Below are 18,290 nucleotides of genomic sequence, written 5' to 3'. Positions count from 1 at the left end.
TTTACTACTTTCAAATTTCCCTATATAGTTATCTATCGTGGACGTAACATGAGACAGAACTTCTCTCTCTCTCCCTAGCTATATAGTAATACTACGTTTGTGCGCTGGACTTGGCACAGTTGTCAGTGGTGTTAGAGCGATACGAGGCCGACGAGCTGCCTGCCACCAGAATTGAAGAAAAGGAGGATAGAAAGGACTTGTTACTGCTTGTCCAGTAGTTATGAATCTTCGTGTTCATATCGATGTAAGTACTGAAGATATCGCAGATGTTTAGTGTTTTGTTATGCATTTAATTATTTTGGCGTATTTTCATTCATTATACGCATATTACGGAATCGTGTGTGTGTGATAAAATGCGACATTTTATAGGTTATATCCCGATCGTGAAGGTTATGTTTATTAAGCCCAGTTCAATGATTTACCATGTTTTATAAACTGTTTTAATTTTGCCATAGGGTTTTGGATAAAACATTACTGACTTTCTTAAATCAGTGTCTTGACTTCATTGTCGGCAATAATCACAGTATCAAAATACGGCGGAAAAAATGGAAAGTATCAATCGTGATTCCGACGTAGATGGTGAGTAACGATTATATAGATTTAATATATTTATCATCGCTTTAATAACATTTTATACCGGAATATTCAACATATAGAACGTTATCACATCTCTTTGTAATATCTTAATTAATCTCGTATAACATCTTATATCGTTATAATGTTTGACATATAGAATGTCATAACATCTTCTATGAATGTTACATTAATATATTGTGCCTTTTAAAATATACAAATATTTGGTTGATATTTGAACAATATAAATATTTATTGTTATTATTACTCATTATTGTTATTATAGTAAATAAATTTTATAATTGTTGAGGTAAATACCAGGTGTATGCATAAGTTTTTTCCGGTTTAATTAAGAGATGGCGCCAGCGAAATGTACGCAGCATATTAATTTGACACATACGTCATTTTGTTCGTATGACATTTAAAACTACAAACACACACAAGTTGAGTCCGCCAAAACTAGCGTCTTTGTTTTATCGTTCAGTGATCACTCGAGTTTTGTGCCTATAAAAGAACATTTGCGGCACGCATTGCTTTTCTTATTTAATCAAAAGAAAAAAGCTGTTGAAAGTCATCGTTTGCTGGTAGAAACATATGGTGAACACGCTCCATCGATTAGAACATGTGAGACATGCTTTCGACAATTTAAAAATGGTGATTTCAATGTGAAAGACAGTGAGCGCACTGGTAGACCACAAAAATGCGAAGACGAGCAATTGCAGGAGTTATTGAATGATGACCCAACTCAAACTCAACGGCAATTAGCAGAAGCATTACATGTATCACAAGAAACAATCAGCAGACGTTTACGAGCAATATTTTGAATTTTAAAAAAAATTAATTTCCCTTGAAAATTACGTGTTTTTTTTTTTACCAAAAAACCGGAAAAAACTTATGCATACACCTGGTATAGAAGAACCCTAATGGAAATATTTTATTGAATATATAGTAAAATTTTACTGAAATATATTTTAAATTCTCAATTGACTTTATCTCATTATTACTCTATCTATATTTTAGTAAAAATTCAATTTTCATTTAAATTCATGTAAATTTCATGATATCTAATATTTAAAAAAATGTATTACGTTCTGATATCTGATATTTAAAAAAATGTATTATCTTCCAACAAATATTATTTAATTTCCCTTATATTTCATGATATTACATTAAATTTTTTATAAGGTAAATTATGATTCATTTTGAACTATATTTAGTAATTTTTTTTAATAACTTTCATTTCACTTTTCATCGATTTCATAGTACTTTCAACAAATTTCCATCAGAGAGAGGGAAACATTAGATTTATTATTACAAGGAACTTACTGTTGTATATGTACACATATATATCTTGTAGAAAATGATTACCTAAGTGCAAAGTTATTCTAATACGATATTTTACATTCTTACAAGATATTTATTCATATTTATATTAATTGTATAAACAATTTGTTTTGTCAATTCCTAATTATTTTAACATACTCTTCCTTACATGAAACTCATAATCATTCATAATCACATAAATTTCTTCTTCAAACTTTCAACCTGATACATAACTCGTTAAGCTTCTTCATTAAGTGACGGCCATATATATATATAATATTTCGAAATGCTGGTGGCTCAAGTTGCACTGAATGTATTACAGCTTCACATATACTTAAATATACTTTGGGATTCGTAAGAAAAAAAATTAACAAATTAGGCAAGATGAGAATGTTCATGTGTATTTGTGCATAATAAGTATTTGTCGTTGTTTTAATTGCGTTCACATCAGTGTAGAACAAAAATAAATAAAATATGAGACTATGGCGCATAACGCTGCGTTATACCGCCCATTGGGGGAACTTCGATAGATTAAATACATATGTACCCCATGTGGGGAATGTCGCCACGGTGATGATGAGTGTGACGATGCTGGGTCCGATACCGGCAAACATGAAGTCCTTCGTCTTTATGTGCCCCGCGGCACTGGCGATCGCATTCGGTGGAGTGCCGACCGGCAAGTGAAACGAAAACGAGCAGCAGAGAGATGCTGGCAGCATGAGATACAAGGGATGTATTTTGATTGCCACACACTGAAAAACAAAGAGAGAAATCAGTTTGAAAATTGATAAATAAGCTTTAAAAACGGACTGAGAAGAACAATTAGGGCATAGACGACATAGGACGAGAACCGAACAATATCAAAGTGTTTGTCGGAAGAATATCCATCTAAATTTTATCAGGTTCGGAAAAAATTCAGAGACGTCGTCGCAGTTTATTATCAAATCCGCGCTCACCATTTCCGCTAATACTGGCAATATGATGTTTGCCACCGCCACATTGGCAGTCAATTCAGTCACGGTCTCAGCAAATAAACAGACGATTATCAATATCGCCACCACGTTGATCTTTTGCAACCCCGACAAGGACTGGCCAAGCATCTCTGACAGCTTCGATGAAGTGCTGCCAGCCGAAATAGCGAAGCCACCACCCAATACCATTATCAGACTCCAATGCATCTTCTGGTGAATCGTTTTCCAAGTAATGAGCCCAGGAGATGGTTGGGTTGGCCGTTTGTGCGGATCCTTGTCGAACGCATGCAGAAAATCCAACTTCGCCGGGAGGATGAAAAATATTATCGTTACGAGCACGGCTGCCGTCGAATCCTTGACACTCCTGTGAATTTAAATAAAATGTTAAACCGAAATAAGTTATCTATCTGCATTTTAAAATTAGGGGCAAGGCAAAATATAATTTTATCAATCAGAAGATTATGAAGTACTGTTGGATACTTACATATTCGTGATATAAACAGGCCAACCGTCCATGAATCCAGGACTCCTGAAGAACCACAGAAAGACCACAATGATGAATAAAATACCCACGGCGGACTCATGCCATGTGATCGATCCGAGTTCTTTGTACTTCTTCTCGATAACAGCTGCTGCAACCCTCTCACCCTGTTTACCTATGTTTATAGCGCGAGCGTCTTTGCTCTGTGGCCTGAAGAGACCCATATACATCACTTGCAACCACAACCATGTGAAAAGGCCCATCAATAGCATGGGTGGCACCGCATAAAGCATCCAGGAAGCGAAATTTATGCCGGGGCTCTCAGGAAAGCGTCTGGGAACACATAAGCGCGAGAACTTCGTCATTTCAAATNGATAGTACTTTTTTTTTGTTGAAAATCACTAGTTACTGCAATCTATCTGGTTCAAGACATTTAGCAATAGGTTAAGTAAGTTTTAAGATTTGCACGGAGGAGTCCAGTGACCTGTCCGTATGTATTATATAATTAACTCATAAGTATAGTCAACTCATGAGTAGATTCTGCGGAGCTTCCCTTTTTAATCTGCGAAAGGTTGTCCTGTCGTCCATCAGACCGTGAACCAGCTGGTTAGGGTGTGATAAGATTCTCGCTTTATATAGTCTGGAATGTGTTACAATTTCCTCTTTTACGGTGGGAATATTTAAATCCAAGTATAATCTGTCGTTGGAGATGTATCAAGGAGCGTTAACAATTAGCCGAAGAGTTTTAGATTGAAATCTTTGTAGGATTTCCATGAATTTGCCGTGGTTCCCCAAAGCTGTATGCCGTATGTCCAGATTGATTTGAGAATGCATTTATACAGGAGCAATTTATTATCCACTGAGAGATGAGAATTACCATTCATAAGCCAGTAAAGACTGCGCAGTTTCAGTCCAAGTGCTTTTCGTTTCATAAATATATACTATGTCGAATATGTCAAATTTTGTGTTAACTAAGCAGCAATCGCGGGAGGTTTTAGTTTTCTGCTTTATTTGGAAGAAAAGTGCAACTGAAGCGCATCGAATGCTTGTAGAAGTTTATGGTGACAATGCTCCAACTGATAAATCATGTAGGGAATGGTTTAGAAGTTTCAAGAATAGTGATTGCAGCGTTGAAGACAAGCCTCGCTCTGGACAGCCAAAAAAGAGTGTTGTATACTATGAGCTGCTATAACCTGGCGATTCCATTACGGGCCATCGGTATAGGCTACAATTGATTCGTTTGCATTACGAGAAAAACGGCCGGAATACTAGCAAAGACATGACAAAGTTATTCTTCTGCATGATAACGCTCGGCCTCATGTCGCAAAAGTCGTAAAAAATTATTTGGAAACGCTCAAGTGGGATATTTTACTGCACTGCACCCGCCGTATTCGCTGAACATTGCTCCTTCTGATTACTGGTTGTTCCGAAGGATGCAGCACAATTTGGCAGGTCAACGGTTCACTCCTTTCGCAGAAATGGAAAATTGGCTCCTAACTTGGATCGCCGCAAAAGACGAGACAATTTTTCGAGATGGAACTCGAAAATTGCCTGAGAGGTGGGAAAAAGTAGTAGCCAGCGATGGACAATACATTGATTAATCTGTTCATTCATTTTGTTCTGAAATAAATGCATTTTTGACCACAAAAAACGGACCGAACTAATTTGTATTCCCATTATAAAATAATTCTTGAAATAACGGATAATTTTTCAACCATTTTTAAACGGCCGTGAGTTGAGATGGCGGAAAAATGACACATTATTTCAGAAATTAGTTTGCGATTCTATGTTACAGTTCTACATATCGGACAGACATCTCAGTTTGCCACATATTTTACAAGTTTTAGGATTACTAAACTACTATGTTTTTTAAGAAAAACTAAAAAATAAAAAAGTATATATATATACTATATATATATAAAACTTACTACATCATTTTTCGTCTATGACGTTATAAAACTAATATGACTGCCCAAAGGAGCTGAGCCCCAATAAGAAGAATAAACAATATTTTCATATCTGTGTGTGCGTGTGTGTGTGTCAACTTTATTTTAAATTAACATTTAGGTAGTGAAATAAATGCATAGGAATGTAATTCTGTTTGATAAATATTAAATTTATGATCCTCTTGATGCGGTATAATATATAGAAAATATGACGCTAATGGACATTACTTTCTTAAAAATAATTAATTTTTATAAAATTAATCCGTTTCAAAAGCAAACTCATGTCAAATTGATGTCAAACTCATACTAAAACAAAACTACACACATATTAATCCCGTTAATATTCAAAATTCTGTTAAAATATAAGTTTGTCTTTGCATGCCCTTTTCAGGAATTAAATATGATTTCTTTAATTGCGAAAATATTTATACGTACTTTTCAAGGAAACCTTTCAACGTCAAATTGGTCCCAGATCCGACTATAGTGCCGATACCGCCGAGACTAGACGCGTAAGTTGCGACGAGATAATACACCATGGTAGTGTGCGTAGGTCTTTTAGACCTAAACAGAATAATAAAGATTTTAACGTAACTTTTATCTGGATATTGACACTTCAAGATATCAGAATAATAAAGATTTTAACGTAACTTTTATCTGGATATTGACACTTCAAAATATCGAAGATATATATCCGGAAAATACAAGAATACAAAAAATAAAGAAAGAAGATACACGAAGACAAATACTCACGTTTCGCCGCTTTCCTCATTAGCTGCACTTTCATCTGGAATGAACATGTTTCCGAGTCCTTGCTGAAGGGAGCATACAGAATTTAAAATCTTGTTTCCCACTACAATTTCGGGAAAAAAGAATGAAAACTTACTGTTTGAAGTTCCACGAGGACAGTTTCCATTATGGGTATCATCATGGCTGTAGCGGCAGTGTTGGAGATCCACATCGAAATAAACATTGTCACGAAAAATAAGCCTAAAGTTAACCTGAAAGCAAAATTAGCACAAGAAAAAATATAAAATATATAAAATATGAAAATAAAAATAAATACAAGTACAAACCAGTCTTTTCTATATACAGAAAAAAGTACTAGATTCAAGTAAATAATTACTCTAATATTCCTTAGCAAATATTTTTACTTGGATCAAGTAATATTTACTTTATCCGAGCAAAAGTTTGCTAAGGAGTATTGGAGTGACTATTTATTTGAATCTAGCACTTTTCTTTATAATAAAATATAAAAGATATAAATAATAAAATATAAAAGATATTATAATTATATATAAACAAATTATAATTAATAGAGAGGAAGAATATATGGAATATAAAAACTCTGGGATCTCCGATATCAAATGACAAGCAATGATAAAAGTACCTCCGATGGCTGCAACCAATGGTTTTGATAATGAGCAACGCCATTCGCATGTGCAAACCGGAATTCTCGATGACCACCGCGATTACCAGACTTCCCAAGAACATCATCGTGGTGTCGTTCATATAACACAGACACGTGTCGCTAGTAGACATAATACCCATCAGCGGATACAAAACCACCGGGATTAAACCCGTGATGGGTAACGGTAGTACCTCGGTCACCCAGAACATCGCCATCAACGCGACTACGTACAAACAGCGCATGGCGAGAGGCTGCATGTAAACAGAATAAAATACAATGTATAGATCAGGTTGTTAGCGAGGCTTCTCGCGAATCTTTACACGTGATTCAATTTCCTCAGATCGAAGACATCATATCGTACAAGATACCTACATTCTCATATTCGATTATCAGCAACGGAGTCAGAATCAATGGCCATAACACCACAATAATGGATCGCCAGTAAATGGCTAGGAATCTTAACAACAATCTGCAGAATCCCGGATTTCTGGAAGCACGATAGTGAATTTTAGAGAATTATTTATGGAGAAAGAAGCGTAATAAGACAAAAGAAAGAGAGAAATTGATACTCTTACCTTCCCTCTCCGGACTCCGTAATTTCCGGATACGGGTCCTCCGTGATCGAAGCCATTGTCCCTTACTGAAATAAATTGGAACTGATTGATACACTGGTTTCTGTTAATTCTCTCTGCACACACTTATGATTTATACAACGTTTCTGAGATACAGCGTTTATACGTATATATTTTAGAGAGGAAACATTACAGTTGTTCTCTGATAACCACTCAATAAAGGCTGATATCCATCGTATATAATGTACATTTTCCAAGTTACGAATTCGAGACGACTCACTCCATAGCTTCTCTCAGCGTGAGAGCTCTTTTCGTTTTCCCTGTTTCTTTTTCTAATCTAAATTTGAAATTAATCTGAGGAAAAATAAGCTATTCTTAGTATTTATTTTCCCCGCGATAGCGATTGCAAACCAGTGTTATTGCACGTTCAAGCTTGACGAGTGTCGAACGGGAAAAAATTCGATTCAAACCGAAGACCTCGCGTTATTGTTCTCTCCTTTACGGCTTTCGTGGCTTTTGCATGCATGCATATGCAACGACGTCGTTTCCGTTTATATGACTGTTATGCGCCCTCGTCGTACGCTGAATGTTACACAACGTTGTTCTCTCTGTCGCGTTAACACACCGCATATACACTTAATCGAGGTCTGACATGTCTATCCGGATTCTCTCATGGTCGTTTAACCCTGCGTCATTTACATCAATAACGATACGACCGTGCTCATTGTTCCGAGGCACGCGTTATAACTTTTTTTTTTATGATGTAACATCGAAAGTGCGTTTGGACGTACACTTTTAGAGCATCAAAGCACGAAAATATCAATTAAAGTAGTTGTATCATAGAATGCCGGATATTCAATTAGCAATATTAAAGAGCTTCTACGTAAGTTTATTATTTAATAAAAAAATACTTTCCTATAATTTTATTTAATTGATTATCTAAATAATAAATTTTAATTTTGAACGAAATTAAAAGAAGTATATAATATATATATTACAAACACGGAGATATTATTTATCTTTTATTTTTCTTATTAATGCTTTATTTATACGTCAGTTAAACTGATAAAGGTGCATACATAATAAAAAATTATGTATAAATATTTAAAAATATGTGTATATGTATATATCGCGGATATTACTGTAAATTATAGATTATATTTCCTATGTCTATATTTTCAAAACGAAATGGTCATGGGTTTTTAAATTTTTATATAATGCTTCTATATTAGTCCTTAATATTATAGTGGTTTTTTTATTGAAATCTTAAATATGGTTTAGAAGAAATTAAAAATAGAAATTAAAAATAAGACATTAATTTCAAGGAACACGTATAAAAAGTATCATTTTCAGTTGCGAGCATCTCAGTTTCCGAATGGTCAATCGTATTCTAATTGCGCCGATAATTAAGTTATATTTAAATCTATATATAGTACAAGTTTCAACGAATTCTTAAAAACTCATGTTATAACTACCTTGATTAAATATTTGCTTTCGATAAAAATTAATTAAATGTTTGCTCGCGGTATTTCCCAAGAGCGTCGTGAGAGTAAGAAAAACGGTTATAATTCTGGAAAAAAACGTTTTCTGCTATTTTTCACGCGAAATCAACAATTTCCGATTAGTTCGCGATCAGAACGTAAAGCGCGCGATTAATAATCCACGACGTTATCGCATTGAGTAATGAAGAATTGATGATCGATAGAGTTATTATATGAAAAAACGCAATAAATTACATTAACCGCCATTGCTAAATAACGAAAGCTATTTTTATGCGTGGCTTTTATGAGTCACGTGCTAAAAAGCGCAGGTGGGATCTCGAAGAGATAGAAAACTGCTGAGGCAATCGACAATAATTTAACGCGCTTCACAACAGGCGAGGCAGTTAATTGAAGCACCGTCACGCATGTTGCAAATTACTCGTCGAGTGATTTATTAATCCTTTCGATATCGTATTAAGTAAATGTATTTTCCATTTATCTCGAAAACAGGATAAATGTTTGGATAAATAAAGCTAAATTGAATCAGAAGAGACAAAGTTAACACTTGTCGGCTGCATGTATGTGCGATTTCATTCCATCAGAGATTGTTACTTTATGCAGAAATATTCGTCTATAATGACAGTGTCTGTAATTGTAATATTTTAGAGGATCTATATAAAAATAGATTTACGAATTTATGCGCAGAAAAGAAGTACTACAATCAAGTAAACGTAATTATCTGTTTTTCAATTTCTTAAATTAAATAATATTTTTTATTAGTTTAAGTATATTTTGACGGCTTGTAGTAAATATTCACTAGTCGCGGTAATATTTTAATTTGTGAAATGAATTACTTGAATTACTTGAATTGAATATAAGTAAATTGTTCTAAATTTAAGAGAATATTTATATACTAGATTTATATAATATTTTTTTTATGTTGAAAAAATTAGTTTTAAATTTCGATTTTTCTGTCCAGTAAATATATTTCCAAAATTAAAATTCTGTTATTCTCAAGATTATAAATGTAATATTTGTCAAGATTGTTTTAACATAAACGTAAATTATATATACGTAATATATATACACAATTTGAAAAGTTCGCGGTCTACCATATAGAAGATTAATATCGCGTTTCTTATCGCATCGTGGCGCCACATTCGCCCTACGAACAGCTGTGAGATATCAAGTCAATTTATCGAGTTGTTAGTTAGAAATAGCTGTTTAGAAATAGCAAAGTCACCTTAGTGCGTTGTTGAAAATAGGGAAAATTGAACATTAAAAAAGGGAAAAAAGAAAGTATTGTAATTAGGTTGACGGCTATTTAAATCTTATTGAATAAAATGGTATCCAAAATTGGAAAAAATGGGGAACATCTTGGCCGTACTTTTTTGTCCCGCGATGGAATAAAAGCACTGGAGCATCGCTGGACCAAGTGAATTGAAGTGTAGCGAGATTATATTGAAAAATAAAAGTAATTTCAGGAAGAAAAGTCAGTTTTACACACACACACACACACACACACACGCACACATATACATAAATAATAACATATAAATAAATGTCTAATTATACGAAGAAAATAACACAATATGTATTAATTATGAACACATTGTGTAGTCAACTATATTTCTACTTCTAGTAAATATATTTGCCAAAGAGTATTGTAGTAACTATTTTGCCTGGATCAAGTAAACATTATTTGAATGTACTTTTTCTTTCAGTGTACATGAGAAAGATGATCGCGACTCTTTTAGATACGATCCAAGCGAACTGTCAGATTCGTAAGACAAATGTTTCCACGACATGTGTGGTCGTTGAAATGTTGATACGTTTCCACGTAAGAGAACGAGTAATTGAGAAATTGAAAAGAAACAACAATAAATTCGAGCTTTTCCGAAACTAAAAGATTAAATGAGCATTGCAATCGGCAATGCCTTAGATGACACGAACTAGTGATCGCTTGTTAATCAAGCGTGGCGTTTCAAAAAATCGCTTTAATGTCGTCCATAAATCAGCATATATTACAGTAGAAGAAACGTTTGCTGTACGATCAAATGGCTACCAGACGTCTCATTTTTTATATTTTTTATGATCTACATCTTATTGCCATTTTATACATTTCGAGGCATTTTAATTATAATGTCACGTGCTTGATACGAAAGAAACGTGCCATATTTTCCTTGAAAGTTGAAAACCCCATTGAGCATAAATCTGCTTTAATTCATCGAGACGATAACAGAATTCACGAGTTTTCTCCAACTCTACATTTCGACTCTGAAGCTCGGCTCGTCCGAGTTTCTGATTCGAGAGGAACCACAGGGGAACGTGAGACGGCCTGTAGAGATCTGATCGAATCTTCGAGACACAATCTCGATCTTGGTGTCTCGAGGATAATCTGTATGACAAAGATTTCTAGCGGTATTTATCGGCACGCATGCACGCCCGCATGCATGCACGCACGCACGCACGCACGCACGTGCGACGACAAGAACTAAGTTCATATTATTCGCATAAAAGCAGTCGAAGCAGCGAAACACTTCGCAAACCCATTGACTAAAATAGATTTCACCGCCAATTTAACACACGCTTCCGCACGCTATTATCAGGGAATCGGTTCAGAGGCAGCATATACCGATGTTCACGCTCACATCGCGTGGGATCATCGTACGCCTTTTATCTTTTTGTCGGTAATTAGCCAATAATGTTGTTACCAGAGTCTGATCAGTTGTGTAGGTGTACTAATTGTAGGTCTGTTTTTTTTTCGCTGAAATGACTGCATTAGCTTGTACTAGTCCTCTTCTCTTCTTTCTTCCACCGAGTCTTGACTATACATCAATCCCTTTTTAAATTTTACAAATATACACTAGTTCAAAGAAAAAGAACGGATCTAGAATTAGTATTAATTCAAAACTCATATTATATGTACACACAAAAAAATACATATTGTTTTCAAGTGAATATCACTTATTTCAAGCATTTCATAAGTTAATATATTCGTCAATATATCATGAGTTCAACCAATTTATTCAAGATATATTCTGAATCCTAGTAAGTTTAGTACTTCAGTCAAAAATATTAAATTAAAACAAACTTCGAAGTTGCTTATTTAAATTAACAGAATTTAACCTTTTCCAATAAAGTTTATAATATTCTTGAGAAGAGAATCGATTTTTCTTTCGAGTAAGTAATAATGATTTTTTTTCTCAAATTTGTCATGAATATATTTTAAGACTATCATTAAGAAATCATCAAGAAATATTTTTTATATTGAAAATAATTATTATTGAAACAAAAGGAGAGTAAACTAAATAATCGTTTTTCTTAGTAGTAGAATAATTTTTTTATCTGTGTATGAGCAAAAATATATAATCTTACATAAAGAGAAAATATATAATATAATCTTATATGATAATAAAATTCGCTCTTTTTTTTACACAAAGAAATTCAATATAGTTCTACTAAAAATATATTCTTGTTGCTCAAGAATAATTTTTATTAAGCGGAAAAAATATTGGATAGAAAGAACGATATTTTTAAACTGATGCGGTTCTTAATTCGAAGATATCGTTCTTTCTGTCTACAATATTTTTCCTCTAAATTCATGAAAGTTATTCTGGAATAACATGGATATATTTTTAGAGGAACTATATAGAATTTCTTTGTATAAAGACATGTTTTATTTTAATGTAATATTATATTATTTCTTTTTTTGCTTTTTATATTATAATTTGATATATGAGAATGTAGTTTTGAATTGTGATATTAATTTTTGTTCTCTATGGGCGCTCAAACGACATAATATTCGGCAATGGTTAAATGTGAATATCGACAAATGTTGCAATCAAGCTGCACGATTGTGATGTGGCGCAACGTTTGAACTGAAAAAATGTATAAGTCGCAAACGATAGATGACGGAAACATTGTCTCGAAAACGAAAAGAATGCGACTTTTTCTCAGCTGGTATACTCGTTACACTTGCGACTGCATCTTTCGCTCGTGTGATGCACGTTAAATATAGAACGCTGAATCGTGTAGGAAAGAATGATAAAAATTAAATCAGCGACAATTACAATCGCGCGTTTGTTGCCGCTATTGCGTGTGCTTCTCATAGCGTTAAGCTGTGCGTATTAAAAAAATATTCGTTGGCTGTCGTTTCTCAGAGTTATATTTGTGCACGGACACACCGCTGGAAGTAGATTTCTCAGAATGAATTTCGACGGTATATCTCTGAGTATGGTCATTAACACTAAAACTAACAAAGCGATCAAAATGATCGGTTTATCATTTTTTCTTATAAAAACTTATTCCAATTTTTAATGGTACATTCTCTGAGATTAACTTATTTTTGTCACAATGTGTAAACGAACAAATTTTTTTTTCCTTTTCATTATGTATTTTTTTCAAAAATCTCATTTAAACTGCTCCGATAGAAAGATAAATGTTAATCGTCGGTAATTTAAATGTTAAGAGATAATTAGTGGACCTTGTGCACATATCACGTATCTATTTTATTTATTTTATCGATTATTTTTTACCGCAACGTTTTTTTTTTTGTTGAAAGAAAAGTTTGATCTGGAGCACGCTTGAAATGTTTCGTACATAACTTGAGAGATCGACAAATTAATTTCCGTAGCAGTAGCAGAAGATTGTCAGAAAATTGATGAAGGAAATTCTGAAGTTGTTTTAAGGAGATTATAAAATTTAGTATCGTATTTTCAATGGCGCATTAAAAGGGGCCATTCACAAATTTAGTGTTTATCAAGCAAAATTACGTTTCTATATATTTATTTCACTAGCTAAATAATAAATATCAATTTGAAACGAAGTTGAAGTAAACACAATATTATAAATACAAAAATATTATCTTTTATTTTTTGTATCAATATTTCAGTTATGCACACGTCAGTTGATCTAATAGAGGTGCACAGATAACAGAAAAAGATACATAAGTGTTTAAATATGCGCACATGTATATGTATTTCGAATATTACTATAAGCTATGAACTTTAAGTCGCTGTATTTTAAAAACAAAATGGCCAATAATTCTGAAATTTAAATATAATATCTGCATATTAGTCTTTAATATCATAGTAATTTCTCATTAAAATCTTATTTTTAATTTAGAAAAAATTAAAAATAGCACACTAATTTCTCAAAAACATATAAAAAATGTCAACTTTAGTTGCATATATATCTCGAATCTTGGTCCATCTCTTCCCACACAGCAGAAATGTCCAAAATACATCATAGAGATATCCTAAGAATATTGCGATATCTTTAGGATATCCATAAAATATATGTTAAACATTGCTGCTATGTGGATTCTTAATTCTAGTAGCAGTTATTTCAGTGTATACAGAATGCAAGTTTTATTCAATTCTTATCAAATCGCTTATTTCCCCTTCTTAAAGAAGTTTCAACCTTCTTAAAGAAGTATTATTCACTGAGAAAAATCGCATACTTTGACGGAAAGAAACTACGAACGGCGCATCGAAGATGCAATAAAGAAGTGCGAAGTGGGACACGACGAAATTTTGCAACGCGTCGTTGATATGACACATCGCAATCTGTCCTGTGATCGTGATAGATTTCACGAAGCACGATACATCTAGCGCGCGTGCAATTGAAACGCGAATTATCGCGTTCGATCGTTATTGTCGACTCGTCTTTTTGATGCATCCGCCGGCGATGCGCGCGATGCACCGTTACGCCGCCGCGTGCGACGCGATATAACGCAATCTATACGAGGACGACGCGACGCCGAGCGTTAATCTCTATACGTGATAGTCCAGAATTTAAATTCCTCTGCTCGTGTCGCCGGCGCACACACGAATCCGCAGACGAACGAGACACGAGAAGTGGTCGCATTAAAAATAGAAGATAAACTGTCTCGTAGACTTCGGTCTCTCTCTCTCTCTCTCTCTCTCTCTCTCTCTCTCTCTCTCTCTCTCTTTCTTTGTTTCTTCCTCGTCTTTTTCCTTTTTTCTTCTTTTTTCTTCTTTTTTTTCGCGTGGAGATATTCGCACGAAACTCAACACCGCGCCATTAGAGAAGAGATCGCCCGATAAAATAGCGACGGAAGGAATTGTTAGCAACAATGAGCAGATGTCACGAGATGCAGATTTCTTGACAGTGAAAAGCTGATTAAAAGCATAGTTCGATCGGTTTGACAGACCGATAAATTTCAAATGATGTTACAGTCCTTCCGAAAAGTAAAACTTAATATGTATACATATATGTGTACGCATACATAGAGATAAAGATTTCTTTGGATTTAATAAAATTTCTTTAATTGATATAAATTTATCTTTTGGAATAGAACAAACAAAGGAATGTTTGACTCAACAAACAGGATTATTTGGTTCTTCAAACAATAAATATCTCTCTCTTTACATCAAATAACATATTTCATCCAAACATTACAATGATTGTTACAAGCAATAAATTATTTGGAAGGAGTAACACTATGTTAAAAAAATATTTAAAAACTTCTTTGTTTCAGCAAAATATTAAAGAGTTTCTTTGTTTTAATCACAATATTTATTATATAAAAAAATTAATTTTTTTATCGAAAACGAAATATTATTTCCTCTAAATAATAATAATAATAATAATAATAAATGTTTTTTTACTATCAAACAACATAGTTTATTTTAATGAAACAAGAATATTTTCACTTGAACAAAGTGATATTTCATATTAAATTATATTGTTTTTATTGAACAAACCTAAATCAAACAAATACGCCAAATTCAAAGAAACCTTTCTCTTTGTGTAGATATGTATGATATATTATAAATATATGATACACTCGTATACAATAATATTTTAAGATCGGACAAGTCTTTGCTAGAATCGCTCAGCAGAATCGTTTCCAGCTTAAAAATGAAAAACGCTGTAGCAAGATATTCTAATATTTTCTCGAACTCTGAAATTTTACAGAATGAGACATTTTGAGAAAAGAATTCAGAAATAGAAATTTTATGGTGAAACTCATAATTCGCGTTTTTAAAAATGTTATTAAATGGCTCTGATTGTCTCATTCTTTCATTTATGTCTGCCTCTCTCTCTCTCTCTCTCTCTCTCTCTCTCTCTCTCTCTCTCTCTCACTCTCTCTCTCAAATAACAGTTTTCTAGAATATACATTGTCTGAAATTAATTGTCAAGAATTCAATATCAAACATATTACTAAAACATTGTTCAATTGAATATTAAACTATTTAATTAAACAGTCAGTTAAATTTAATTATTTAATTTTAACAAATTTTCATTTTAAGCGATTCGTTGTACAGTCGGTCACGTTGAATCACACCGCAACACCTACTCGATTTCAAATCGCAGTGTCATTATCACGTACCTCTTCACACGTGCTCTTTCGCTCCACCCCTTAATCACCACAATTTTAATCACTCAAATAATAATTTATGCATACATAAAATGCAGCAACTACGACGTTATGTGTGTGATAACACAATCGCGTATACAAGAGACCAAACGAGACGGAACGAGACGAGCTGAGCTGAGCTGAGAAAGTCTAACGGTCACATCGTCACGTTCGGCATAAACTTGTGAGCGTTGCGCATATTTCTTGTAAATTCCGATAATCCTCCATGTTATGTGCCTCTGACGAAAGATTTTCCCGCGCGATTTTGCAACTCTGCGTCAACGTACACCCCGTCGCAATCCGAGAAACTCTCTTGATCTACGTTGCGCGCGTTGCGAGAAGCTTTTCGACTCGCACTGTTCGGTGCGTACTAACCGTCCAGGTCGAAAGCACGCGAAGTTAAGGCCTGCAATTCAGAGGCCTCACCCCTCCTCTTCGCATCCTCTTCGCTCCGCTTCTTCTTCCTCTGTTTCTTTCTCCGCCTCCATATGGGTATATCGCTTTCGAGGAAGGATTCATCACGAGACGTTTTCGACCATGCGAACCTCGTGACTGGGCTCTTCCGAGGTAGCTTACCTGTTGAATAATAGACAGCACCCTTGTCGGCGGTTCGTCTTTGCACTTGTCCTTCGAAGAACGAAAATGTGATGAACGATATGAATGTTTCTTCGGCTCGTAAAACGGCGGAACATTAAACTTCCACTATTATTTAAGTAGTCGGAAGAGATAGCTAAAATTGCTTCGAATGCGCAACAAAGACCGCTGATCATGTTCGAATGCACGTGTGAGAGCACTTATTGGATACAGAAATCCTTGGAGATCTCGAAAGGAGTCTGGGAATTCCAACAATTCTCAGTTGTTATCGAGGTCTTCGGGGCCAACTATTGTCACAGTGTTTACTATAGGCAGTTTGTTACAGTACGCAGGCATTCTTTTACAAAAACTAATATGAATCTTCCTGTTGGAGAAGCATTCGAAGAAACTCATATCGTATTGTGCGATCGTCGCTGGAATATTTTGACAATCCCACCTAGCTAGTTGCGTGAGATACGTGGCAACTACGTCGTCACCGATCCTTGAATCCCGTTGCGAGGGGTTCATCGTTTAATATCCTCATATTAGTCGGTGCAGCCAGTACGCGTACAGGCAGACTCCGCTTAAGAGAGCTGGATTCGCCGATTACATGTCTGAGAGGGGTCTGAAATGTGCCGTAGCATCGAAGCGGCAACAAGAAAATCTACATTCCTTCGTGCCCTGGTAGTGAGTGCCGCGGTACCAAGAAGAAATTGACCTGTGCACATACAAAGGATGTTCTTAAAAGATAATTACGTTTTATCATTTTCTCTGCTTTAATCTTGTTCATCTCACCGAGACTATTTTCCCCGAAAGATTTGTTTGGAAGTTTAATAAAGATCGCGACGAACCGATGGGTCTCGTTTCGATGTCCAGTATGGAAAATAATTTTTTAGGCTATATTCCGAAACGTTCTTTTCGAGGAAAATTTTACTCGATGGTCTCCAAGTGACGGGAAAAAGGGGGGATCAACGGAAACGTTTTACCATAACCATAAGGTAAAATTTCCCTTGAGAAAAACGCTTTGGAATGTAACCCTAATAGGAGTTACTACACACAAAGAAAAATATTTTTTTATATTTGTAGCTATATTCGCATGAATGAAAAAATTATATTCAGAAAGTCTATTTTTCTAATAAGTGTTACTATAATGTCAGTGATAATAACATATGTACTTTACATACATACATACATACATACATACATACATACATACATACATACATACATACATACATACATACATACATACATACATACATACATACATACATACGAGGTCTGGCTATTAAATAACGAGACTGCGCGCGTAGAACTCGTCCTAGAGGGGAAGGGGGGAAACGAATGCAGCGTTGGATAGGTGGAAGTGTCTACTATTCCAGTACGAAAACTCGTTTTTGTCGCTGTAGTAGTATTTTTTCTATAGAGGTTAGAAACGAACGTGTTTTTTTCTCGTGCCGATAACAATGTGTGACGAAAAACACGAGCAACGGATCAATGTGAAATTTCTCGTTAAATAAAAAAAAACTCCGACTGAGTGCTATAACTTGTTGAAAGAGGCCTATGGTGAGAATT

At 34.5% G+C, this 18,290-nt stretch overlaps 2 protein-coding genes across 4 annotated transcripts in view; one reads left to right on the top strand and one right to left on the bottom strand.

The window, feature by feature from the left end:
* Nucleotides 1-132: 132 nt before the first annotated feature.
* LOC106751296 (GPI transamidase component PIG-S) overlaps nucleotides 133-18,290 on the top strand; it is a 47,310-nt gene continuing 29,152 nt past the window's right edge. Inside the window, exons 1-2 of the mRNA XM_014632456.1 lie at nucleotides 133-244; nucleotides 456-579. Coding sequence (XP_014487942.1) covers nucleotides 546-579 — 34 coding nt within the window. The 5' untranslated portion in view covers nucleotides 133-244; nucleotides 456-545. The remainder of the gene's footprint in view (nucleotides 245-455; nucleotides 580-18,290) is intronic.
* Nucleotides 2,272-18,290, bottom strand: part of LOC106743136 (protein I'm not dead yet) — a 30,860-nt gene continuing 14,841 nt past the window's right edge. For 2 of the 3 annotated variants that reach the window (XM_014617097.1, XM_014617937.1), the window contains 9 exons: nucleotides 7,278-7,342; nucleotides 7,075-7,189; nucleotides 6,682-6,953; nucleotides 6,178-6,292; nucleotides 6,045-6,106; nucleotides 5,730-5,855; nucleotides 3,352-3,681; nucleotides 2,853-3,231; nucleotides 2,397-2,648 (listed from right to left, as the gene is read on the bottom strand). In XM_014617097.1, coding sequence (XP_014472583.1) covers nucleotides 2,397-2,648; nucleotides 2,853-3,231; nucleotides 3,352-3,681; nucleotides 5,730-5,855; nucleotides 6,045-6,106; nucleotides 6,178-6,292; nucleotides 6,682-6,953; nucleotides 7,075-7,189; nucleotides 7,278-7,333 — 1,707 coding nt within the window. In that variant the 5' untranslated portion in view covers nucleotides 7,334-7,342. Of the gene's footprint in view, nucleotides 2,649-2,852; nucleotides 3,232-3,351; nucleotides 3,682-5,729; nucleotides 5,856-6,044; nucleotides 6,107-6,177; nucleotides 6,293-6,681; nucleotides 6,954-7,074; nucleotides 7,190-7,277; nucleotides 7,343-16,115; nucleotides 16,512-18,290 lie in introns of those variants that run through there. The other variant, XM_014618736.1, reaches the window with a different exon arrangement.

Source organism: Dinoponera quadriceps, unplaced genomic scaffold, assembly GCF_001313825.1.
Source record: "Dinoponera quadriceps isolate SergipeBrazil2010 unplaced genomic scaffold, ASM131382v1 scaffold40, whole genome shotgun sequence".
NCBI classification, from domain to species: Eukaryota; Metazoa; Arthropoda; class Insecta; order Hymenoptera; family Formicidae; genus Dinoponera; species Dinoponera quadriceps.
Note: the sequence above shows the minus strand (reverse complement) of the source record. Positions and strands in the feature narration are given on the sequence as shown.